The sequence below is a fragment of the Nelusetta ayraudi genome, unplaced genomic scaffold, assembly GCF_046127955.1.
Source record: "Nelusetta ayraudi isolate G7.1 ecotype Tasmania unplaced genomic scaffold, CSIRO-AGI_Nayr_v1 ptg000033l, whole genome shotgun sequence".
NCBI lineage: Eukaryota > Metazoa > Chordata > Actinopteri > Tetraodontiformes > Monacanthidae > Nelusetta > Nelusetta ayraudi.
In genome coordinates, this window is record NW_027466083.1 from 1,977,057 (window position 1) to 2,002,500 (window position 25,444).

The 25,444-nt window shown below is 44.6% G+C and overlaps 2 protein-coding genes across 9 annotated transcripts in view; one reads left to right on the top strand and one right to left on the bottom strand.

The window, feature by feature from the left end:
* Positions 1–25,444, top strand: part of toe1 (target of EGR1, exonuclease) — a 314,622-nt gene that overhangs the window by 76,873 nt on the left and 212,305 nt on the right. The gene's annotated exons all lie outside the window — the stretch shown is intronic.
* The window catches only part of ctnnd2b (catenin (cadherin-associated protein), delta 2b), a 142,430-nt gene that overhangs the window by 70,907 nt on the left and 46,079 nt on the right, over positions 1–25,444 (bottom strand). For all 8 annotated transcript variants that reach the window (XM_076031560.1, XM_076031565.1, XM_076031564.1 and 5 more), the window contains 2 exons: positions 23,833–23,945; positions 2,050–2,084 (listed from right to left, as the gene is read on the bottom strand). In XM_076031560.1, the coding sequence (XP_075887675.1) occupies positions 2,050–2,084; positions 23,833–23,945 (148 nt within the window). The remainder of the gene's footprint in view (positions 1–2,049; positions 2,085–23,832; positions 23,946–25,444) is intronic.

Sequence of the window (25,444 nt, forward strand, 5' to 3'; positions counted from 1 at the left end):
TCTCTATATATTTTGTAACATTGCCTGGTTTGCAAAGAGGGTCTGCGAACAGAAGCTAATGCTGTTTATGGGGCCGTGGCTTAGGCCACAAGGTCTTGTTAGGAGCCTTGTGGTCTTGTTGATTTGACCTGCATGCCTACATTTGGTTCATGCATATCAATCCTGCCAACAAACTGCTGATTGCAAAGCACAGCTGGACATTTACCAAAATAAATGTTTTTTTTTTCAAGGCTGGAATTTCAGTTCACAAAGTAAAACCTTTTTCCAAACAGCATTGTCCTTTTCCATCAGTTTTTTTTGAAGAGACCCAAAACCTTCACAACCAGCAACTGTGACTGAGGAACTGACTTTTCCTTATCTTTCCACATCTAGCTCTTGTTGGCACGATTACAGCTCATGGCGATACGTCAGGGGAACCCCTGGGTCAAGGGTAAAAGCCCCATCCGATAAGCCAGTAACATATCTTGTGTGATGTCAGCAAGGGGACGCCGCCTTGAACTCAAAAGCCGAGCTGTGTGCCTGAAGAGGGAGGCTGATAACGTGCCAAGCGTCTCGCTGTCTGCCAAGGGGGGATAAAACATTACAAATGAGTCTGAGAAGCAACGTTAATCTCGTATCCAAGAAAGATGGTAATAGTGCTGTGTTTAGAGGGGCCAGCTTTATTGACTTGGACTGTGCGAATGGACGACGTCAGTGGGAAATTCCAGCCGGTGCTGCTGGATTTACCGACACAGGTCAGGAATGATTCTTAAATGGGCCTGATCCAGTGCCGATGGCTTTTTAATGGTGCTGGAGTGGCGACGAGATCAAAAGGTAGTATTCACATTCTGTACGTGAGTAAAAGTATGGATATCTGTGTTAAAAAAAAAAAATACTGCGGTAAAAGCAAAAGTACTGATTCACCTCCTTTACTCCAGTAAAAGTAAGAAAAAACAAGTTCTGAAATGTAAAATATATATATTTTTTTTTTAGCAATTAATGAAACGATATATTGGTTAATAAGCCGAGGAAAATAATCTCCCCCTAAAATAGGATCCAGTTTTATATTGAACAACACTACAGCATAGTTCAAATAGCACCATTTCAAGAAACAACAACTATAGAAATAAGTGAATTATTTTTAACTGATTTTATATATTTTAAACTCTTTTAAACGCAAAATCAACAAGCATGTTTTTTTTTTAATAAGAAGTCCAGACGTTTGTGTACAAATGTATGAAGCACAAGTAAAAAGTCATTAAAAAATACTCAAGTAAACTACAGGTACCTCTGACTAATCCACTTAAGCACAGTAACAAAGTATTTGTACTTTGTTACTTCCTGCCTCCAACCAACCACCAACCACCTCGCTTGGAGAGACGGTGAGTTTTTCCCCCTTTTGAGACGCATTTCGGGAATCTTGATCCCGTCCATCCCGGATCAACCGCCGGGTTTTGGTGGCAAGTGAAAGCCTTTGGTGAGCGAAAAAAACAAAACAAAAAAAAAACCTCCATCCATCTCTGTGTGGGCCAGAGAGGTCTGCAGCCACGCACTCTAATAATCAATGTACCCACCAACGTCCAGTTCGTTTCAACGTGACTGACGGGGACGGAGCAGGAGCTCGGCGTCCTGCACGGAGCGCTGGCGGCTGTCAAAGAAAGTTGCCCCGCGCCGAAAGGCGTCTTCATTTGACTTCCAAATCCGCCCCTGGCCTGACACTTATCGATTCCTGACGGAGGGAGCGCCGCTCAGCCGCCTCCCGTGTCAACTTTAACTAAACACTGAGAATTATTGGACAGTCTGGTTTCACCTTCACCTCACGGGTCACGTTTTTCCTCCCCCGTCAATCTCCTCCTGCTCCTCCGCCGCCGCCGAGGTTTTTGCATTGTTTGCACACTTTTGCACGGCTACATTGCAAGTGCGTGGCGGAGGGGAGGAGGGGGAGAGGCGCCGCTCACAATGGCCACTGACACTGTAATGAGCGCAGTCAGCAATGTGCACTGGCGGAGGAAAGCAAACAATAGAGCAGCAAAACAAAATGTACAGACAGCGTTTAAGAGGAAATATTACCTTGGTTGTTCCAGCGGAATTTCTCGTCTGCTGAACTGCAAAAGAGACAAACACAAAGGAAACAGGGTTAGAAAAAAATAAGGGCAAATATCATTATTTTATTTTTTTTCACACTCTTCTTGTCGGCCCGCCGCAGAACAATTTTCCTCGTTATAGATTCTTTTTTCTTTTCACTGAACAACAGAAATAGCTTAGCATCACTGGTCTTAAGAATTGTATCGCTGTACTTTCAGAGATGCCTACATCTGAACTGAACTGCACTGTTCACACACTGAAATAGCTTCTAGTGACATTCCTAGGAAAAATAAATCTGTGTTTTTGTTTTTTTTGTTTTTTGGAAGGCAAACGAGGATTGAATTCAACTGATGTCTTCTCATAAAAATAGGGGTCAACTTCAACAAAGGATGCACATGATGATACACACTTGAGTTCACTTTTAATATAGGAAAAGAAGCATCTTCCTTCCCTTTGAGTTGTTGAACACGTGTCCAGGGAGGAGAGGGGTAAGAACTGAGGTGTATAATAATACCCTGCCAAGCAAAATCCCCTTCACTGCAAAGCATTTGGAAATGGAAGGCAAAGTTTTGAAAGTGATTGGGTAAAACCATCTCTGACATTGTCCAGCGGACCAATAAAATGTGTTCATTTGCCACAATGCATCGCAACCTCTTCTGCGACCCTCACGTTCCCTGTCATGCATTTCCTGTTTCACGAGGAAACTCACAAACTCTTGCCATCCTATGCCTCGCTAGCCACTATGTGAGCACCTCTCCCATCCTATTGTGTTGCACCTGCGTCTGACTGTGTGCCATTGTGTCCAGTATTTAGTTTCTTTGTGACAGCGTTCCGGCCATTTTATCCGCGATGTGCCTGTGATCGATCGTTCCCAGGCTACTGACTTCGCCTCAGCGTTCCACCTTTGTCCTGTGTTCCTGACCCGACCGTTCACCTGCAGACCGACCCGTTGTGTTAAATCAGCTCAGATTCTTCAGACTGCCTTCGAGTCGAAGCCTTGGCAGCACGGTGTTCAATTTAGTTCTTTAGAAAATGTGCAACATTGAATTCAAGTGATAAAAAAAGCTTTAAATTGTTTACAACTCTAAATAGTTTTTTCTACCCAGTCTTCTTCTGTGGTTTTTCTGAGCAGCCTGCAGCAGTTGCCTCTCGCCATCCCATAATCCTGCCCTTTTGTACATAACGGCGGCTGATTGATTGTGGGTTCCAATGAAATGTCGAGACCGGTTGAAAATGCTGTCTGCTGAAGGTTGGAAAGATGGATGACTGATATTTCTGAAGTGAAATTTCAACAATACAAATTCTATCTTCAATTTATGGGTATACATTTGCCATTAAGGTCACTATTTCATTTCATTCATTCATTCATTCATCTTCTATACCCGCTTATTCCTATTCAGGGTCACGGGGGTCTGCTGGAGCCTATCCCAGCTGTCTTAGGGCGAAGGCAGGGTGACACCCTGGACAAGTCGCCAGTTCATCGCAGGGCCTATTTCATTTCATTGTTGAGATTTTTTTTTTCCCCCTTGAAATGGCAGCTTTTATACCGTCCCCTGTATCACCACATCAGCCTTTCAATTTATGCGTCTCAAATTCTTAGGCATGCAGACAGTTTTGTCCCGACCATATTAAAAATTTAAAAAACAGACTGACTGGGCTTAGAGAAAGCAAAAAAGCTGTCTTATCTAATCTGTAAAACCTGTCGAATAAAACTGGCAAGAGCAAAGCCTTTATTTTGCCCCTTTTTTCTTACATTCTAATTCATATCATAGGTCATCATTAAGTTTATAATTTACCAACACATGTGGGTTTGAATCGTCCTGCTGCTTCCTGTTTAGCTTCTCCCAGGACAGTCAATGAGGCAGATAGATCACAGTGGTGACGTACAAAGTTGGCTGTGAGCGCATCACAGCGCAGATAATCAGTTGGGGGATGTGTGCTGGGCCACCTTGTCTCAGGGCGCATTCTCATCCCGACCGTGTGTAATGACATGTATGACATGATAATGCTCCATGACCATTCCTTCTGATTAGGTTTGCTCCTACTGTCAAACACATGGCAGTTTTCTCAAGTGGTGCGCAGAAGGCAGCAACTCGCAAAGAAATGGTGACAGGAGCCTGAAAATGGAAAAAAAAATAAATAAAAAAGAAAAGACAAGAAAAGACCACCAATAAGAGCGGAGTAGAGCAAGAGAGGAAGGAGTTTGATTGGATGCATCCGGTTTGAAAGAATCTCGGAAGAAGCACCTGAACCTCCTCACTGCACTGACACGGGGGGAGCTACAGCTTAATTTATATAGAAGACACAATTATAGAACAATCCATTTTCTCCCTCATGGATCCAAGCCCTCATGTGTAACCAGCGAGTGTGGCGTATTTTTCATGATCATTTGGTGTATTTGTGACGTCAAAGGCTTTTGTGTAATAAAACAAAGAAATGATAGCTGTTCACTCCCTGAGAACACCGAGCAGATGCTATTAAATAAACACATTGATTATTGTGTGTAGTGTGGTGTGCAAGGGGTTGCCAAGTTGAGCCAAGCAGGTACATGTTAATGGCACCACTTTATAATGGCAAACAAGACACCCTTGCTGCTGCACATGCACACACAAAAAGACTTACATACACCTGCTGCTGTGGACAGTAGTGGAAAAAAAAGTTTTCAGACCCCCTCAAATTTTGACAATTTCAAATATCATCATTACAAATATGCAGATTTATTTTTTCTTTTTGGTGTTTCGAAATGTGTGGCTGCATCAGAAAGACACAAACAAATTTAATATTGCAAATATTAAAAAATATTGCACTGGGTCTGAATGCGTGTCAAGGGTTAGGGTTAGCTTGCTGAAACAACAGTTCTGAGATTGATGGAAGAGTGCACATGCAAAAGGGAGCATGTAACTTGTAGGCGATTTAAAAAAAGAAAAACTTTTTTCACCACTGGCCACATAGGACAGAAGGATGCACAAGTACACCACACAGAGCAAGAGAGCAGTCAGCATGGACCTTCATATCTTGGAGGATGAGGTGGGTTGTCAGGCACACACCTCGGACGAGGATTATTATCTCCAGTCTGGGCTCAGACAGCAGCCACTGGCGACAGAGGCTGGGTCAATATTTTATTTTAAAGGACAAGACAGACGGGGCTGGGGTCCTTCTTTCTCTGTCTGAGTTTGCCAGTGTCCCAACGAGGCCTTAATGCACTCTTGAAAATGGTCACGTAAAGAAGTAAAAATAAACGCAGGCTGAGTGCTCAGGTAGAACAACTGAGAGCCGAGGTAGAGCGCTGGACCAAGTGGTGCTATCATCTAGTGGTTACATCAAGAGGGCTGGAGAAATACCAAACAGTCTAAGAGGCTTTCAGATTGCGGACTGGAATGGGTGGTACACAGGAATAGAACCGGAACAGAGCAGACAAGAGCCGATAATGCTGAGGAAAAGCAGAAGAAGGGGACGAGCAGAATTAGATCAGGATATGGCAGAATATCTGACAGGCAAATTGGGACGGTTTAGCTTCACTTCGGAGTGACGTCTTCCTCGGTTGAATGGTCAGTTGATAAAAGTCTACTTAGAGTAACTTACTACTGAGTCGCTGTTCACTTTACAAATAAGAATGCCAAATGTCACCAGCACAGCACACACTACCGGTGCAAGAACATATGCAAAGTCAACGTACAGATGCAATAGTACCTCAGGCAACGTGGTGATGTGTAACGCAATGGAAGCCTAAAATATGATCCAATTAAGACCTGAGACACTCACATTTCTTATGAATACACCGCGCTTCACATTTCGTATGAATGCACAATTATTCTAAAAAATGATATATCTTATTAAAATTCAAAAAATGTGATAAATAAATCCTTCCGGGATTGCTAATAATGTTTGCAAAGTTACATTTGTGGAGGTTTAATATCATGCAAACATCATTCAAGACTGCGAAGGCTGAAGACCAGTTGAAGGCAGATGAACCAAAACCGTGTCTTCACGTAAACCCAGTTTTCTTGAAAGGGGCGACAATGCAAAATGCTAATTTAATGCAGCCGACAGTCATTGAGCTCTTTTGCAGCACTCTGACTCTGCCGTCCTGCTTCCTCCAGGCTAACAGGTGCATCTAGTGCAGCATCAGGACAGACCTTGTGCCCCAGACACACAGTTAGTGTCTTTTAGTTTAGTTTTTCCCCCCACCTTTGAATCTCTATTGTACTTCGACAGGAAGTGACAGCGTAATTAGTGGACCGAGAGGGGACAAATTGACAGTGCGATCAACTCGCCCGCTGCAGGTCACGCCACTGCAGGGCACTTCATCACTGCTAATGATGTAACGTTGTGTGCACTACCGCTCAGGTGACTCCATTTGCTTGTACACAAGGCGGCACAAGAGTCTTGTTTGTCCAGAGTGCATTATTTTTTGTGTGTGTGTTGTTTATGCTCAAGCTCCAGCCGGTCTGTGCCAGTCTGTGCCTTTGCACTCCTCCTCACACTTGGTACACATAAAATCAAAAGCAGTTCTACAATTTTGCACGCTGTTTTTTTTTTTTTTTCTTTTACTGCAAAAGCAAGAATAACGGATTGTCAGCAAATGCCCCCAGCTTGTGCAACGCAGAACTACTGACAAATGAAGATACCAGAGAGAAGCTCCATCCAGATTTGCATTTTCACTCACTAAACACTAAGCGGCCGGCGAGTGACAAACTGCCCGCCATACAGCTGGCTCTGTTTTTGCACAATGCATTCAATGAAGAAGTAAAGAGAAAGCCTGAAGCCGACAACACCAGGTGACATTCTTGACAAATGTTTACTACCAGCTGCCCTCGTATTAGGGGCAACTCACCTCACTCACGTCACATGACGTACTAGCAAATTGTACCTCATAACGTGGCACTGAGTGTGGTTGGTTCACTGTGCACTAAAAATATATATAATTTGTGACAATTCCAAGACAAAGGGGGACTGTAAGTAGAGACAAGAGGAAATTTTCAGCTGAATAAGCCGTTGGTTTAGAAAAAGGCCTGATTGTGACACTTGAGACCAATTATGGCTATTTCAGCACCTTTTAAGAGGGTTTTCTTTAAGCTTTCTAAAATAACAAATGGTGAGTGCAATGCTCCGTAATTTAAAATAATCAGCAGCTCCTGTCGTACATTATAATCTGATACCATCAACTCCAGCTTCAAGGAGCACATTTTGCCCATTTCGTGCTATTCCTGGCTGGAGACGGAGGTCACAAATAAAAGCAGCTGCTCTCTGACCACCTCATTTACTTTGTGTTATTCTGCCTCAATGAGAGACAGGGGAGCGCAACATGAAAGGTTCCAGGGAAGATGGCAGGAGAGAGCGGAACGAAGTGCAGGCAGCGAGGAGAGCGGTATGGAAAATGAAAATGGGAATACTATACAAAGGAAGGGGAGGGGCGACAGGAAGCGATGAGGGGAACGAGGGAAACACAAGAGATGAGAGTCAGAATATGAGAGAGAGAGAGAGAGAGAGAGAGAGAGAGAGCGAGAGAGCCCGTCCAAATCCAACGAGGGAGGCTTAAAGGAGCCAATGCCAGAGATTGCATTGAAATCCCGTCATTTTATCCACCCAATAAACACATTCTCAACCCAGTTCATATAATCCATCCATTTCTGCGCCCTGCACATTATATCTGTTATCGGCGCTCGGCACAATGGTCGGCCACTCTTGTAGACAGAGCTGTGTGATAATGCAGCCACCCATAAAGACGGGGAATCACAAAGGGAGGAAAACAAAGAGCCTCTTTAGAAGCCATCAGGCAATCATGTCGGTGTTGCCAGCGTCAAGGCTAATTTAGATTCAAAAGCTGGAGCCACGTTGCGGCTGCTGGTTCACTCAGGGCCAACTCGCAGTCTTTGACCGAGGGAGCAACGTGACCCAAAGGCTTTCAGAACAGATCTGCGGATGCAGATCCTTTCACACCAGTGACAAACTTATGGAACCGACGACGAGGTGGTTTTCAGCGGCACTGCTTAAAGTCGAGCTGCTTCTTTTCAAATTCCCCTTTTCCTCTTCAAAGTTGATTTGCGTCGGACAATGACGCTGCGCTTCTAAAACTGTTCAAAGTCACCCAGAGAATTTGTCAGATCAAAGTATTTATTTTGCCATTCCAAGGAAAGTATACTTGTTTTTCCGCCCGGAGGCCTCATCGATTTTCATTCTCTACAGTTCTGTGGCCATCCATCACTCGCAGCTTAACTCTGTTCTCCACATAACAATGAATTTTAGCAGCAGTGGCGGTTCGTTCCTTTGTTGACACTGGCAACACTGGAATACTAAAACTTACTGGAGTCCGTCGCATCAAAGGTTGGTGGGTGTTTGTCTTGCATATTTAATATGGGGAGGCTGATCCACTGAGATAATTTGGCGAAAAAAATAACTTCCATGCTGCCACGCAGGCAGCAAGGACAAGTGACGAGAGCAGTCACTGTACTTGTGTGGAAGGTGAGGTGATGCAGTGTTGAAAGAGCAGTGCACGTAGAGATGTCTATATACTAAACAGTAGTGGCACAAAGATCTATTCAGATATTGACAATATCAGTATCACATCACAACAAGAGAGCATTTACTTAAGGTTAGGCCGTGCCAAGTGCCTTAAATCATATTTAATATGGACAGTCGTACAGGGTTGGACCTTCTTACTGTGAGGCTCCACTGCGTCGTCCATATTCATTTGTTCCATCTAAAATTCTGTTGAACCCAACATGAAGATGCTCATTTGTTGCCAGTCATCCCCCGTAATACACACGTCCCAGTCAGTCTGACGCTGTTGGATAGTGAGACAGACGATGTTTTCTCTGCAGGTGTTGCCAGAATACAAGGCAAAAATATCAACCCCAATCCTGGCTGCTAACTTTACAACACTGCAGTAGTTTCCAGCCTCCGAACTGGGGCAAACTAAAATGCCAACTTGCCGCAGAAGGCTGTATGTAACTGTCACAACACAAACTTCCCTTCAATGACAGCTGTGCGTCTGTCAGAAGCTCTTGGGGGGGGATGCGGTGTAATACTGCACAAGACAGGCAAAATCGCAGGCTGAAGTGACTTCAAAGAGGCCCGTAATTCAGCGGCTGAGCCCAGTCAGGGTCACCAAGCCCTGGAAGTACACAAGAAAGCTTGGCTGCAGGCTACGTCAACAGTAAGACTGGCAGTCTGCATGAGTTCGCCATTAAATTTCCCTTGAATGACGGCGAGCTCCGTCCAGTTTTTAAATTAGTATCTAGAAATGAGATTTAAATGTATTTCTGTGTTTCAGAACTCCGGACTGCACACCAGCTTGAAGGCCTGAGTCACTCATTATCATGGGAGAATAAAGGTGAACTCTGAGCAGCACCTGGTCTCTCGTCACACACATACAAGACAAGGTGAAACCTTTTCACGCTGCAGATCCTTGGAGAGTGCAGATAAAAACGCAGCCACGATGCAGAGGGAAATCCACACTGAGTTCAGCCAAGCTGATATCATTGAAATGAAAGTTCGGGATGAAAGGGGAAAACAGCCAGCGCATCCCTGAACAGCTACTGTTGACCTTTGCTCACAGCCGGAACTGGAGGACGTACAAACCTGCAGTTGCAGCCTTACTTACTTTGTCTTGACTATCACCTGACTTTTTTTTTTTTTAAACCTAATTGTGCATAATATTGGAACAATAGCTAGCTGTGAATGTTATAGCTCAAGAGGAGAGAATTTTGAGAGAAGAGTTTGTGAGGAAATACCTAAAAGTCCGAAAAGGTGGGTATTTAGGTGGCATTTCAAGCATAAGCTTGGCTACAAGTTAGGTAGATACGCAATGTTGTGCATTCTTTCTGGGACCATAAAGTGCACTTAATGAAATATGATAGAAATGATTTTGTAGTGAACCTATGGGCCCAAAACCCAGAAACAAAGAAAGTAAACTTCTTTTCTGCAGTAGCACCACATTGGGGATAAAATGCTAATGATGCTAAAGTTTGGAATAAAGAGACAAACATTTTGGCTTAGAGGTAAAAAAACAACAACCCTGAAAAGAATACTGTAATAGAGCTCGTTTCCCCTTGGACCTGAGACATGAGTTTACACATCATGTCTCAACATTTGTCCGTTGTAGCATACCCAAGATCAGTTTGATTGCAAAAAATAACTCACTATTTAACTTAAGCAAAGCAGAAATGAACTGTGTCGCTGCAAACGCAAGAAAGAGAAAAAACCTGCCGCCAGCAGATTGCAATCACTTTAAGAACGCGACACCCAATGAATGCCAAAGCTGTGAGCCTGGCTGAAAACTGGTACTGCTTATTTCTTCCCCATCAAATTCTGGACCCTTTTTCATCGGAATGAAACTCAGCTGGAGCTCGGGCAGCGAGGCCGAGGGTGGAGACATCCTTCTCATTTACGTCCGGCACGCCGGAATGGAGTGGAGGCGGAGTTTGGTTTTCCTCCCCTCCATCTCGATGACGCGCGACCCTTTGAAGCGAGTGATTAAGGCGCAGCGGGACCAGGCCACGGCTCGCCACTTCTCACCCTGCCCACATGCTCGGCGCAAATGTCTGGAATGACGGGGGGGGAAATGGAAGAAGCAGAAGTCGCCTGTGACCTGCCAAACTGGTCCGGTTGACTTCTGGTCAGCCCCCCAGACTCCAATACGGCCGCCCATTCATTTGAATGAAGCTACTGACCCAGCACAGATGCCAAAGAAATTTTGACGTTCGCATTAGAGGTACAATGCGCACCTCACACCATGCTGCTGTAATTCCTGGGATACATCAGGACGCATCAGCCAATCAGAATGAGCCAAGACACAGCAATCTCAAAATCTGCAATAGAAAGATTTGCTATGAACCGCGTTCCAGGTCGCAGTCGTCCTGTCAGCGGTTTTAGAGGTGTGGTATTGCGGTCGATGGGAAAAATTATTTTTAGGCTCATGGGATCTTTTTGCTTCAGTTCCTCAAGTGGCCATTGGAAAAAAATCGCTGGGGAGCCATATTGACAGGCTATCCATGCTTCTGGTCCGCCAGCGACGGCAGAAGCCATTTTGACTCGAAGGGGAGACAGTGAAGAGGGAGTAGACATTTAAAAATGATAAGCGTGCTGAGAGATACCCTGACGTATCGGCTGAGTGCGTCTGCTGCCAGATAAATAATCTGTTTGGGAAAGAAAATCCCCCCACGTTGTCAATCACAACAGGCGAGTCAGGAAGTGGACGAGATGCAGAGACGTTTCTCGACAAAGTGATGTCAGAAACCATCGACTGTGATACGTTTCTCGTGGAGTTCTGGACGACCGGAGGAAAAAGACGTTTTTTATTCATGTGAGTACAAAGAGCCTAAGAGAGCATCGCAGGGTGACACAATCAGTTGTCTCTTTCGGGCTGCCACTTGACAAACAGCGATGCCAACGCACCTCACATCTCCACTCACTGTTTGTTGCTCATCAAGGGCCAAACTATTGAGCCTGTCAAGAGCTATAAATAAGTGCAACTGTCTGCAGACAAAACCTCCCTCAGTGAGGTAACAGCTTATAAAAGGCAGGTGTTGGATGGGAGCTTCAACTCTGTCAACTACTGGTCACATGACGTACACTCGCTACCCTCTAGGTGGCGAAGGAGGGCAGAGTGCAGAGGAAGCTTGGAGAGCTACTGCATTTGAACCCCATTTTCACTGGGCAACAAAGCAGGTCATTTACAGGCATGAAATTCCTCCCTCAGATGTAAAAAGGCGACATTCTTTGCCAGAGAAAATGGCTGGAAAATTCTGAGTCTTTTTTGCCGTGTAGCATTTTCTCTCCCGCGTGTGAAAACACTGACAGGAAATTTGCCGGCTTCTAGCGAGATAGGCAGCGAAGAGACGCTATCAACGCAGACGACTTTTTAATGTGACTTCATTCAATGACTGCATTCATTTGCAGGAAATAAGCATTAGAAATGTTTGCATAATCTTATATCATTATAAGAGTACTGAGGCTCTGAGGGAGTTCAGGATGGAACGTAAACAACACACAGCCTCGGCTTGTACGGCTTGTACTCCACCTGGTTGCTGAAAGTGCTTCATTCCAGGAAAATTGCCGGCTAGGAAAACGTGAAAAAAATCATTTGGCTGTCCTTTGCACAACGGCTCTTGTTGTATATAGATTGACTTTAATTACTGTAATTACTGTGTAGTTTATTTGTTTAGACTGTTTTTAGTCTAGAAACAGTGCAGTTTCCAAATTTGGGAACAATAAAGTACATCTATCTATCTACCTATCTATCTACCTACCTACCTACCTACCTACCTGTCTACCTACCTACCTATCTATCTACCTACCTACCTACCTACCTACCTGTCTACCTACCTACCTATCTATCTACCTACCTACCTACCTACCTACCTGTCTACCTACCTACCTATCTATCTATCTACCTATCTATCTACCTACCTACCTACCTACCTACCTACCTACCATTTCAGTGAAAATGTCTGAGTTGAATCTATTCTGGAATGCAGTGTGTGTCAGGGCTTCACCATCTGTTTCCTCCCTTGGCTATCTGCTAGCTAGCTAATTGCTGGCTTTGGGCTTGGCGCGTGGCTACAGTGCACACACATCAACACGCTGTCTGAAAGACGCGGGCCAGGTCTCCTTATCAGCGCTTAACTGGGACGTTTTCGCTGGATGGCCAACGGCCAGAGCTAAATTACGTAAAAAACGTTGTACTGTCCAAAATGGCCGTCTCGGTGCCATCGTGGCGATCGCAGACTCACGTCTGCACGCAGCTGCACTCAAAGAATTACGTTAATGAAGTTCTCCATTAATGGCTGAGTGTAATCTGGCACGGTGTCGTGTGGCGCGAGGTGAGCCTGTTTGGCAGCAGTCCACCGCGATAACATAACACCATGATGTTTGCACGCCCGGGCTTTGATGCACATTAAGCAGGCTGTCAGCGAGGCTACTGGGGGCGGCGGGGGCCACACCGTGCACAGACTGACGGGGACTAGATTAGTTTTGGATTACAGTTAATTGAATCTCCTTAATTGTTTACACTATTTGCACATTTTGGATTCACGAGGCACTGGGCAAATTATATACAAATAATCACACAGCTCAGGGAGAACAACTGGCATCTTATCATTTAGTTGGACAGGAATGAAACAATCAAGTGTCTGACTGTAACATTTCCAGCTGTGTGTGTTAAATAGTGAAGACCAGGGTTCAAAAACTGTCAGTTGTTGATTAATGGAATGTGGTTATTTAACTAAATGTGTGATGTTCAAAACAAAATACACTTGAACTTCATTAGCAGCACCTCCATCGCACATTACCACCACAATTAAAAGCCTATGTTGCAGTTCAAATGCAGTTCAAAAGGTTAAGAAAACTGTGGGATGAATAACAAGAGCCTCGATGAAGACAGCATCTCTACAGATGACAAAAGAAGCTATATTTTGGGCTCAAGCAGATTAACATTGGTTTGTATTGGTCTTTGAGCCTGCGCGCGTCAGAACAGACTTCTCACAAGTCAGCATGAATATGTATCTGTTTGTTTAGCTGCATGTTTGAGCATTTAGCGCCAAATCCAGCCGCGCGTTTGTTGACTTAAGAGGGTTTTCAGCGCAGCTTAACCGTGACAGTTCTGACTCCGTGCTAGCGACAGATCAATAATATAGTCGCAGATGACTGTACTGAGACTGGGAGCCTGTGAGCATGCATGGGCAGACACACACACACACACACACACACACTAGTGCACGCGCACACGCACAGTGAAGGGAGTCTGAGCCTGTCTGTGACGGTGGGAGATATTCGGCTTATTAAGAGTGTCTGGCTCTCAGAGTGACTCATGCAAACGCGTGTTTGAAGGGCGCCAGGTTGGGGCCTTCCCATCAAAGTGCAGCTCTGCCCCTCCACCGCCGCATTTTCACAGTAACGCATTACTTTTTGGTGTGAATAAAGAGTAACTGAGCTGCTTTTTTAATGAAGTAACTGATAAGGGTGACAAGTTCATGTTTATTCAGTCACTAGCACCTTGCTGAGTATGTCACATATGTGTTACATACATACATATACACGTGTGGATGTAATACATATTGATATCCATAATCCCAGAGCTGTGTCCCAAGACTTTTGCATCACCATCAGTTTAACCCCATCACACCTGACAATCATTCATTTGGCTTCTCATGTGAAGGAAACTGATGGTGTGACAATGACAGTGACGCAAGCCAACCTTGACTTTTGAAAAAAAATAAAAAAAATAAAGTTCCTTAATGTCCTTATTGTGGCTCCATTCTATGTTTTATAGAGCAATTTTTAATGGGTTGTTCTGCTCAGTTTAACAAAAACAACCTCTTAAAAACGACCTCTTAAATGTTCCAATTGGTCTCATAATTTTGTCCACCTTTGCAAAGTACTTATTTTCATTTGCTACTAAATGTCAATTCGATTTACGTAGAGACATTTATACCACATTTCTAGAGTAGTCAAAAGTGCAAATCTGCGTATGATTTCGTGCTAACATAAGAGCTGGTGTAAGACAGACGATGAGATCAAGTCAGACATCAGAAAACAGGGATTAACAAACTCTTTATGTTGTGGATACCGGACGCTGGACGCTAGATATTACAACAAGGACTAATGAGGGAACACCAGACGATCACAAACTCGCTAATCTTCCAGGTGATTGTGGTCTCTTGAGGGACTTGGCAGCGGCAAAATGGAAAGTGATGAACTTTCTACACAAACTTCTCTAGAGAGGCGCAGTTATCTCAGCTGTTTCAGTGTCAGCGTGAAGAAACAGCAGGTGCTTGTGTGGTACTTCCAAGACCTTTTTGGAGATCTCTACAGCAGCGTCGGCTCAGGGAGGCAGGAAACGGTGGGACAACCTGCTGACCAACAAAAAAGTAATCTCATTAAAACTAACGAAACAAAATAAAGGAAGCCATGACTGAGCCTCCATTGAGCCCCTCCCTTACGCCGACCAATCCTGCGTTAGCATTAGTATCAGCAGCAGGAAGAATCTCCCACTCTGATAGTGAGCTCAACTAGTGGATTTTCACCTGCCATAACTTGACCGCAAAAACAATGTTTATTCTGCATCGCTTTTACAACAATTCCAAGAAAAAGCACTCAAAAGTGGTGGTTTGACACCGTACACATGCGCTTTTTTCAGCGTGCGCAATGAAATTAGCGACGACATGTTGCTGCCATCAGTGCCCGGCCGGCCCGCTAATCCAGCCTCACTCTTTTAATGTGCTCAACAACAACAGACTTAGCGCCAGAGAACAGAAAAGCCTGTACTTTTTACTACTGCAAAACAGTACAAATCATTTTCTACTTCCAGCCGAGCTGCTGGAATCACGGCGTGTGAAATTGCATTGAGCCCTGTGCTAGATAAGAGCTGGCGTCAAATCACCAAACACCACTCTGGAACAAACAATGCGCAGACATTTTCATTTTTTTAAGAGCGACTTCTTCTTTTCAAAGCCTCGAAAATGCCGATGCAGGGTTTATTTCAGCCCCATTAGCGATACGTCGCCATTACCCACCATGCCTCATTACTGTCCAGGACACCACTGCCTGTACAGACCACTGACCTTCTCCTCCTCTTCATCCTCTTCCTCCTGCATTGGCCCACATTCCCTCCAGAAGATCGATAGCTGGGCTTTGTATGGATCACGGCCGGAGAAGGTGTTTAAAATGTGACTCGCACCCTCCTTCCCATTTCCTCTCGCTCGCAGATCAATGAGGGGAAAACACACATAAATCCAGCACTGTCACGGTCGAGCTGATCAATCCAAGTTTTAAGGGGAGGGGGGGGGGGGGGACTCTCACCAAAGCATCAACAACCCTACCAAGTTTCCACGCAGTGGCGAGGGAAGGGGAGAATTGCAGAGTGAAAAGACGAAGAAGAAAAAGACTTTGTAGAGATTTTGTTGGAAGCAGCTGCCCAACAGACGAGGGCCGGCTTTGGATCAGCGCTTGTAATTGAGGTGAATGGAAATGATGTGATTAAATGTTTGAGGAGGTCAAAATAAAGGCATAAATGGACAGATCACCCCCAATGTGATTGGGCACGTTGCTCACGTGGCACAGCACGACCCCTTTGCTTTTCAGTTTAGGGAGGGACTCTCGACAGGCGCATCAGCTGAGCTGCATTCAACATTTTGGGATGTTGACTGAGGGGTACTGGCCTTTACAGAAAAAAATAAATAAATAAAAAACAAAGTTTGCGCAATTCATTCAGGCTCGACGCAGCATAAGCACTCGGCGGGCTGGCATTTGAAGAGGAGCGTGTAATGTGATTCCAGGCGATGCGGCTAATGTGCAGAAAAAGAGAGAGAAAGAATCAGCAATAATCAGCCCGAAGAGTAAGAAAAGCCTGGAAACAAACAAATGACCTTCCTAGCGATAACGAACAAAGGCAGAGTTCTCCATGCTGCTGGATGATTACTTCTAAGCTGAGTTTGGAGAAGGTCTTTGTTCAAGATGGCTGAGCTCTACAACAACAGTTGACTCACCCTCAAAACTGCCTCTCTTTAATTTGTATGACACTTCTCCAACCGGCCACTTTCTTAGGAACACCGAGCTTGCGCCAGGTATCTAATACACAGACTGTATATCAAGGGTGGGGCCATAATGGGTTCTACAATTTGACAGAAGGGGCCAGAGCAGCAGCAGATGCATGGAGAGTTTTGGTGAGCCACTTCATAGGAGAAAAAATGTATCATGGGGTATGTAGAAAACTCAACACAAAATCAGTGACTTTGAAGCCCTGGGATATTTATCTCTTCATTGTAATGACTCTTAAAACACTGGAAAATGGATGAAATACAGCTATTTTATAACTTACTTACAATTAATATCATTTTATCAAGTTCAGTGGGCCAAATTAAAAAACTTAACCGGCCGCAAATGGCCCCTGGGCCGTAGTTTGCCCATACCTGCTGTATAATGTCGGTACACTGCTTCATGGGTCAATGTGTTGTGCTGTCAAAGCTGCTGTCCTGCAGACCTTAGTTGTAACCACTGCTTAATGAGTTATTGTTGCCTTCCTTTGGTGTGCCCCCAGTCAGCAAATCCTCTGGCCTCTGACCTCTGACCCCTGATGTCAACAAGCCATTTTCGACCACAGAACTGCCACTCGCTGGATGGTTTTCATTTTGGAGTCCATCCTCAGTAAACCCTTGAGGTGGTTGCGATGGTGTGAAAATGCCAGTACGATCAGCAGGGAAACACTCAAGCCCGCATCCAGCATCTATGTCTTGATTTATAAAAGATAACAATAAATGGTCCACGGCCTCCTCCATAGCAGCATTGACCCAATGACAATATATGTATATATATGTATATATATATATATACATATATCTCAAACACGTCTTATATTTAAATTCTTCAAAATATCCACCTTTCATAAAAAAGCATATTTAGAGTTATTTAACGTGTTTTTCTCTGCTGGATAATTCCATATATCTTGCTCATATTTTTGATGTCTCCAGTATCTATCTGCAATGTAGAAAGTTGTAAAGATAAAAAAAAAACAATTGCATGAGAAGGTGTGTCTAACCTTTTGACTGGTAGTGTATAATCTACATACATATATACATATGTATATTTCTTGCAACGTATGAAGCTCATAAAAACCAATATTATTCCAGAGGGCCGTTTTTCACCAAAAACCCTGAACAATAAACCAATGTTTAAAAGTTGCAAGAATAACCAGATCATGTCAGTGAGTGGAGGGCACCTTCTGCTTTATTCCTCCCTTGTCTTTGCAATGATGCTAATCAGCGCACCGCTGCATATGGCACAGCGCGGCCTAAAAGCCCTAAATGATAATGTTTCCCACCACATTATACCACAATCCACGAAAAGGGAACAATAAAACTAAGTTTGCGTGTAATTACAACAGTGGTGTTAAGCTACATCTGGAAGCGACTAGCGACCGCGTCGTAGCGCCGCTACTGCACAACCCCACAAAGTCACCGCGGTGAAAAGTCAGCGGCTGCACAGCTGTGCACAGCCAGCGTGCATGCTGGCATCTCCTCTGCATGACTCAGCAGCAGGCCCGAAAAAAAAAAACACCCCGAAAATCTTTCTGGTGGACGCTGGTTGAAAACATCAAAAGGAAGAAACATAATGCTCACAAAATGAATTTGTGTGTTATGCAATTGACCCACTTTGTAGGTTCCCTCTGATGGACTGCAGGGAGAGAGTGTGGTTGCTCATTATTGAACTGAAGCTTTGTGTTATGAGGCTGCAGGTATTTACAGTTACAGGCTTGGTTACGTGTGGCAGGGGGATGTGAAGATGTAGCGAGGGCCAATCAAGAACCAGGAAAGACACGTGGCTTTTCAGAGTCGCTTCCATCTCAACGTGCGCCTGCAGCAAGTACGGTTGAATTCCAAGTAAGTTGAAAATGCTACAAGCGAGCTGTAACTGTATTTTTGCATCAAAGTCCCACCCATCAAAAATAGCCAGAAAATTCTTATTTCTTGGAACTAGAATTCCACATAAAAATCCACAAAACGTTTTTGTTTACCTACAATTTTGTTGGTTTATTTTTTGTATCACATTTTTTACATTTGGTCTTTTGGGTAACTATTTCAATCTTAGACAGAGAACTGTAAAATTGTAATATCAACATAATTAACAGTCATTAATTATATTAATGAAGAGTGTGTTGGGCATCTTTGCATTGCCTTGATCTTCCTCGACCCAATGCCTAAGTGCTGGAAATGACTTTGACGTCTGAAGAACTGAGGTGTAAAAATGCAGGAAAAAAAAATCTTTTTCACCACTCAGAATAATCGATGTGAAATGCAGTATTTTACTTCTACTATTTTAGCATTTGACTGTAGTATTGTACTTTTAGAGTCTAGTATTTAGTTTAGTATTTCACTTAGATTCACTAAATTAAATGTATTTAAAAACATGGTTAATGGATCTGGGTTGGAAAGCTGAGTCAACTCACTATGAGGTCACGATGGAGAAATACTGTGTTGTGCTTCTTTATTTAAATAAACTGCCCATCTTTTTCATTGAAATAACTACAGTATATTTGTCAACTTGTCAGTCAGGTTCCTCTTTCTATTTCAATCTTGAGCTGCACTTGGTTCTGCTGAGGAGAAGCAGACGCCGAGCTGGCAGCCCAGCACCCCGACAGCTTCTGGGTAATGGGCCCTCGCTGGCTCCCTGCGTGACTCACGTTTTCCCGCCAGACGAGGGACGGCGGGACTTGGTGGTTGAAGCCAACGCCCACCACACACACACACACTCTTGTGGTGCTCGGTGACCAGACAAACGCGCAGCTGCTCCTCCGATTACCGGGCGAAAGTGGCAAACGCATGCAGCCAAACGGGGGCAGATAAATATGCGGCTCGGGAGCTCAGTGGCAGCAGAGCACGACGACCACCGCGGCGCCACCAGACCTCAGAGTTCTGAATGTTCGGGGTCTGTGTGACACAGGGAGCGCTACCTGATTCTTGCCCTTGCCGTGTCCTCAGATGTCCCGAGCATCCGTTAACGTCCAATCAGAGGCTGATAAGCCGCAACGCAAGAGGCAAATCAGAGTCAACAAGCAGCTCCAGGGTTGGTTAAAAATGCATCGATTCCACGCTATCAGCAAGGTCGGGCACTGACCGGTGGACGTGATACGCTTGCAACCGTGTCAACGATGCGACGCCGAAAGGAAAGTGCTTCAACTTCTCATTGCGGCTCCGGGTTAAAGGCGTTTTGAGAGGGATCCAGTTATGATTTAGGGAAGGAGGTGAGGAGAAGGCCGTCTTATCATTGCAATGTGAGCATGGTGGGAGTGTTGGTGTTGAGGGAGAGAATAAGCACAAAAAAATAGCCGAGGATGAGAAAAATGTAAGAATAAGGCAAGAATTGAACCTTGGCGACACCTAGAAAGATGGGGCCTCTTTTATTTTGAAAGGGCTAATTAGGCTGTTCAGTCTAGTCCAGGTTGTTGACAAAACTGTGAACTAAGCGCGAAAAAAACAGCAACACAGAGCGAGTTCAGTGGTATCGTATCTATGCTAGCATAGATACGACTTCCCACTTCCTAACTGCTCCACTATAAAACATGAGATCCTATTGTCACGTGGGTTACTATGTAATATATCTCAGTCAGGACAATTTTGGTTTGTTATTTTGGCCTTGAGCTGATAGCTCAACCGATATTTTATCGCCTATTTTTGCGAATCCAACTTTTGTTTGAACAAACCATCTGTCGTTATTTTTTTTTGTCAACCGACCTGTGTCCGTGGCTGCTTGGGACTTGGGGAAGATGGGGCCTTCTCACGTTATGTCCCAGACCCCCGAGATTTGGGCTTAACACTAAGGATATAAAACCACCACCGACGTTAACGTGAGAGAATGCGGCAGGCAACTGAAGTTAAGCCGAGTGAAGTGAAGCTAACGTACATTTCACTAAAAAGAAGAGCACCTCTGAGGTGAGCAGTGCAACAATTATGAACTTTATGGCAGCAAAACTAACAAGGCATCGTTTTCAAACGCTTGGATCCGGGTGGCCCTTTAAGTGGCGCGACATATGCCTCGCTGCTGTTCCTGCAGACAAAAACATTGTCTCGCTATTAAATGGCCGAGCCACACGAGCGCACACACACCGACGCGCTGTGGATTTGAGCGTTTTGAAGTGATAAAGCAGCGGCAGCATATGCCGTGACAGACACGGCGACCTGCGGTGACTGATTAGAGCTGGAAACAAAGGCAGCGCTGAAGAGCTCATTAGCACCTCTGAAAGTCTTTATCTGGCGCAACACAACGGGAGCCCGATCGCCGAGCTGCCAGGCGCCGCTACGCTTAACGATGATTCATAATTCAAACTTCTGCGTTTGACCTGCCTGTCTGTGGAAGGGGTCGCGCCGTTTCATTCATCCTCACCTCTCCAATCGGAACATCAAAGACAAGGAAAGTCAACGGGAAGAAGTTGGGACCAAAAACAAGCAGAAATTGCAGCGTAATTTACATAGACTGACTCAGAGGGATTCCCTTCTCACAAATTGTGCTGCTTTTCTTTGAGATGTCGTGCCTAATTATTACCCACATGTTACCCCGGTGATCTCACTGAGACACAGGGATTCATTTTCAAGAGAAACAACACAACAATTCTTTCATTCCTTGTCATACAGACATACACACTGAGAAACATGTCTACCTCTGCTGCCTGTTGGGTTCCGTTTCTACTGTTACTTGCTCAAAAGAGTGCACAGCTCCCCAAAACAAATGAAAGAAAAGCAGAAATGAATGAATTACATTTCATACACCAACAGCGCCCCTGAATCAAAATGAGAAACGATACCAACCAACAGCAAAGCCGCTTTCACGTTCGTCTATTCCAGCCCCTGCTCAAGTTGCCGTGCACGGCCTCTCCCCCAAATGCTAACAAGACAAATTCCACTACAAGTGTCTTAGCTCCCGATTAAGTTCCGGTCTTCTGTTCAGAGCAGCAGGCAGCCAATGAATAAAACCAACACAAAACAGTAAAGCAATAATACTAATGTTTGGAATGTAATTGAACAATGAATGGTGCGAGGTTTTGGGCGAGCCGCCTGGGACATTAGCTCGGTGGACTTGTGTGTTTCGCTCCACCATTTGTCCATTTGGCAATAACTTCCAAGACCGAAACAAAGCGCGGAGGCCGTAAAAAGCATTGGAAGGCAAAGTAATCCACAAAAACACCGGGCGCCTCGCAACAGAGCGAGCCCATCCAATTGAGTTTGAAAAAAATGAAAAGCACGCTGCTTTTCATTGTGCAGCTGTGCAGCTGAGTGATGAGGTGGAAGGAGACGGCACCTCCTCCATTTTACCTTACCCTGGTTCCAAATGGAGGCCTCTGACGCTGTGACACTGCTGATGAGCTGAAAGTCTGAACCGGTTCCTCTGAGTCGTGAATGACTTAATTCCACACCGACTCACTCTCTCTCTCTCTCTCTCTCCCTCTGTCTCTCTCCCTCTCTCTCCTCTTTGCCGTCAGACTGAAGTGAGCGTTACAACGCAGGCGGACGACTAATTAGTTCAAGACGGATGGAGTCTCGCTTAAAGAGGGCCAAAGATGAAGAATTATGAACGCTTGTTTACGTGTGTGTGTGTGTGCAGGAGCGGACTTTAATCACACTGTCAGCCGGAGGAGGGTTAAGTACATCAGGAGCGGCGTTTTCACTTTGGGACCGCTATAGAAGGCGTCGCGTGTGGGGCTCGGGGTCCCAGCTCAATCAGCGGAGGACAGCGAGGCGGTCTCCACACAACGTATGCTGATTGCTTCCTTTATTTGGCAACAGCAAAGAGCCGAAGAGGCCAACAAAGGGCGACATGTCGCTGTGTTCTTGGGGAGAGAGACAATTAAGAGTTTATTTTTTATGCAAATCAGAGGATATTTTGTGCTGCCGCCAAAGCCTGAATACATTGAAATGAAGCAAATTAACTACCTGGATAAAGAATGTGTTGCTGTCTCTGTTGATAATATTTGGACACATTCTAATCTAAATTACAGGAGTGCTTATCTGATGACTGTGCGTGTTTTTAAGTTAATCTTTTTTTTTAATTTTGATGTTGTGCTAAAAATTTTACAAAGCCCAGATCGATCGGCCAGCTGTTCCTTCGGGACATCACCTACGTTTCCTTCCCCATTTTATCTTCAACAGCAGCGGCAGTGCTCACAACTCTGAGACCTCGCTAATCCATTTGCCAGTGTTTTCAGTCGGTCTCATCTTTTTGTTGACTTAACCATCTGGCATTCTTTGCAAACAAACCGGCAGAGATACGTGGTCTACAAGGAAGTCCAGGGGGGAAATGAGAAGCTGTAAACAAGTTGTGAGAGATGAGCGCACTATAGCAGCAGTTTCATCAGAGCTTCAGAGAAATGATCATAACACACTGATCAAATAAAAATGCCCCTTTGCCCCCGACTGCATTGAGTTATGTTGAATCCCACAGTTCACAGCCGTGAGGTAATGACACAACCTTTAGCAGCCCACTTGAAGAGACAGACAGAAGTTTCCCAATCATCATCCAAGTTTTTGCCTCCACTTTCTATGGGCTCTTTACCAAATGGACACATGAAATAACCCTGCAGGGTTTGGGAGGGTCTCCATCTGGCTCACCAGGTTCAATTTGATTGCTAGTAGGTTACATTAGCACGTCACATCCACGTTAGAGCGGCTAGAAGTGAAGAAGACAAACTGTCGTCAGCTGCCTTTGAACTTTAAATCCACCGCCTGCACAGTAGTTTAGATTCATCCCAGCTGCAGCTCCGAGCTTAAAGGTGCTACTTTGCAGTTTGAAACTTTGGGACGGCGGCTTGATCCTGTCAATATTTTTTCTTTCTTCCAGTGAGTCTTTGACTGATCTATAGCTTCTTTCAGGGCATGCTGCGCACTCACAATGAGGTTCAACCCTCAGCCCAAGTTTCCATTCTTCTCTTTCTTCTGTTCTCTGACTGAAGGCCTTGTTTCATGAAATCAGGCCTTGTGTGCTTTTAAGTTTCCATAGAAGACTAGAGATATTAATAGTCAGCTACTATAGCTAAAGGAGACAGCTCTTTTATATACATGGAGACAATGACTTGAAGTTGCCGGAGAAGACAGCGAGGGTCATACAACCTTTTCCATCATGTGCCTCCTAATAACAGAGCTTTTGAAACATTTTGCACCGAAGAACCATAAGTTGATGATGAACTGGTGATTGGTAATTTTGGACAGAGATAAACGTGGTCGGCTCGAAGGTGACCGGCTTAGAGCCGCTCTTAGGCACACAAAATCAGAAAATCTCACTCACCTGATACTGGTCATGCTTCCGGTCTCAGAGCCAAGCTTGCATCTCTCCAGCTGACTGGCAACGATCTGTCGCTCGGCTTCCAGCTCCCTGGTCAGACGTTCAAACTGCAGCTCCTGGAGAGACGGGACAGAGGGAGGAACGTGGTCTATTTATTAACTGCCACATTGGTAGTCACCCCGAGTGTTATTTCCACCCCGTCATCCCTGCCACATTTCTCCTAAAAGGTGTCTTGGTGTGACTGGTGGACTCTGTCATGGGAAAACAGGCGAGTCGCTCTGCCAGTTTCCCACACTGGTTCAAAATACGGAGTCTTGAAACTGTGACGCTGAAGCATCGCATCTGTGACATCTGTTGTCCCACTACACAAAACAGAAGTACCGCGGGGTGTCGTGAACAAAGCTGAAGAATCTGATTGTCAGACAAACAATCTATCCGCCTTGACTCAATGCACTTGTTTGTCACAGTTGCTAAGACAGTTTGGGTGATATGTGAGGTTGCCTCTTCCATGAGCACCAGATGAAGAATACTTCTGTTGCAATGTTGATATCTTGATTCTCCAAAATACGTGGAAAAAAATCTTACACAGTACCAAATAATCAAGCGTAAAGCTGAGCTAGTAAATAGATAAACATTAAAAACTGATCTCTGCAGATAGTTCTAGATAGTTAGCACCTACTCTGCACGACTGATCTGGGTTTTGAATCTTTTTCATTAGGTGATCGTAGCAGCCGTGCCAGGTAGTATTTTAGTATCTACTTAATCTCGATAACAGTGTTCAGGCCACTGACTGGACAGAGTGACGGCACGGGACGATTCATGAGAACAAGTCCTTCACAAAAACTAAACTTTCACTTTTTTATCTTAGGTGAAGTTAAAGGGAGAAGAAACAAGTCTTGTGGTCAAACAACAAGGTGCATGTGTTTCTTTGCTAGGTGACACATCAAAAAAATCAGAAGGCGCAAGATAGGGTGACTCCCAATGAGAAGGTTAATCAAGTGCCTGAGCTGATGGCTGCAAATGGGTACGAGCCGACATTAAAACAGTGCTGAGAGAAGGTGACAAAACTAAAGAGTGATGACCAAATCAAAGCATGGTACCCTAACATGATGTCAGGAAACGTTTGGGCCATCTTGTGCTGACGACTCCACCTGAGGTGATACTAAAATGGAAAACAAACGAGGTCGAGTCGAGTAGTGCTAGAAAAGAAAAACTGTCGAATGGAAAAATGTCCATACGAGTCCAGTGAGGGGAAAAGGCTACATTCAGAAAAGAGAAATGAGGTGTTTGAGTAGCAAAATCAAAAGAAAAGGTTGAAATCAAATAATTTTCATCATTTCACTTTCTTTTTCTACAATAGCGAGACCCCCACTACTGCAGCACTGCTGGACAACCTGCAGCTTTTTCATCCAATGTGAGAACGGCGAACAAAAGCTTAAATGATGGGGTATAATTCCACTCGTATTGGTGTTAAATACAGCGTTGCAGGAGTCCCTTTGGAGGGGTGGGGGGTGGGAGGGGGCACATTTACAAAACAGGGGACGCCAAACAAAACAACAGTGTGAATTAGGGGCATTTCCGCCCCCTGCAGCTATGCAAATACGCACGGTAACTT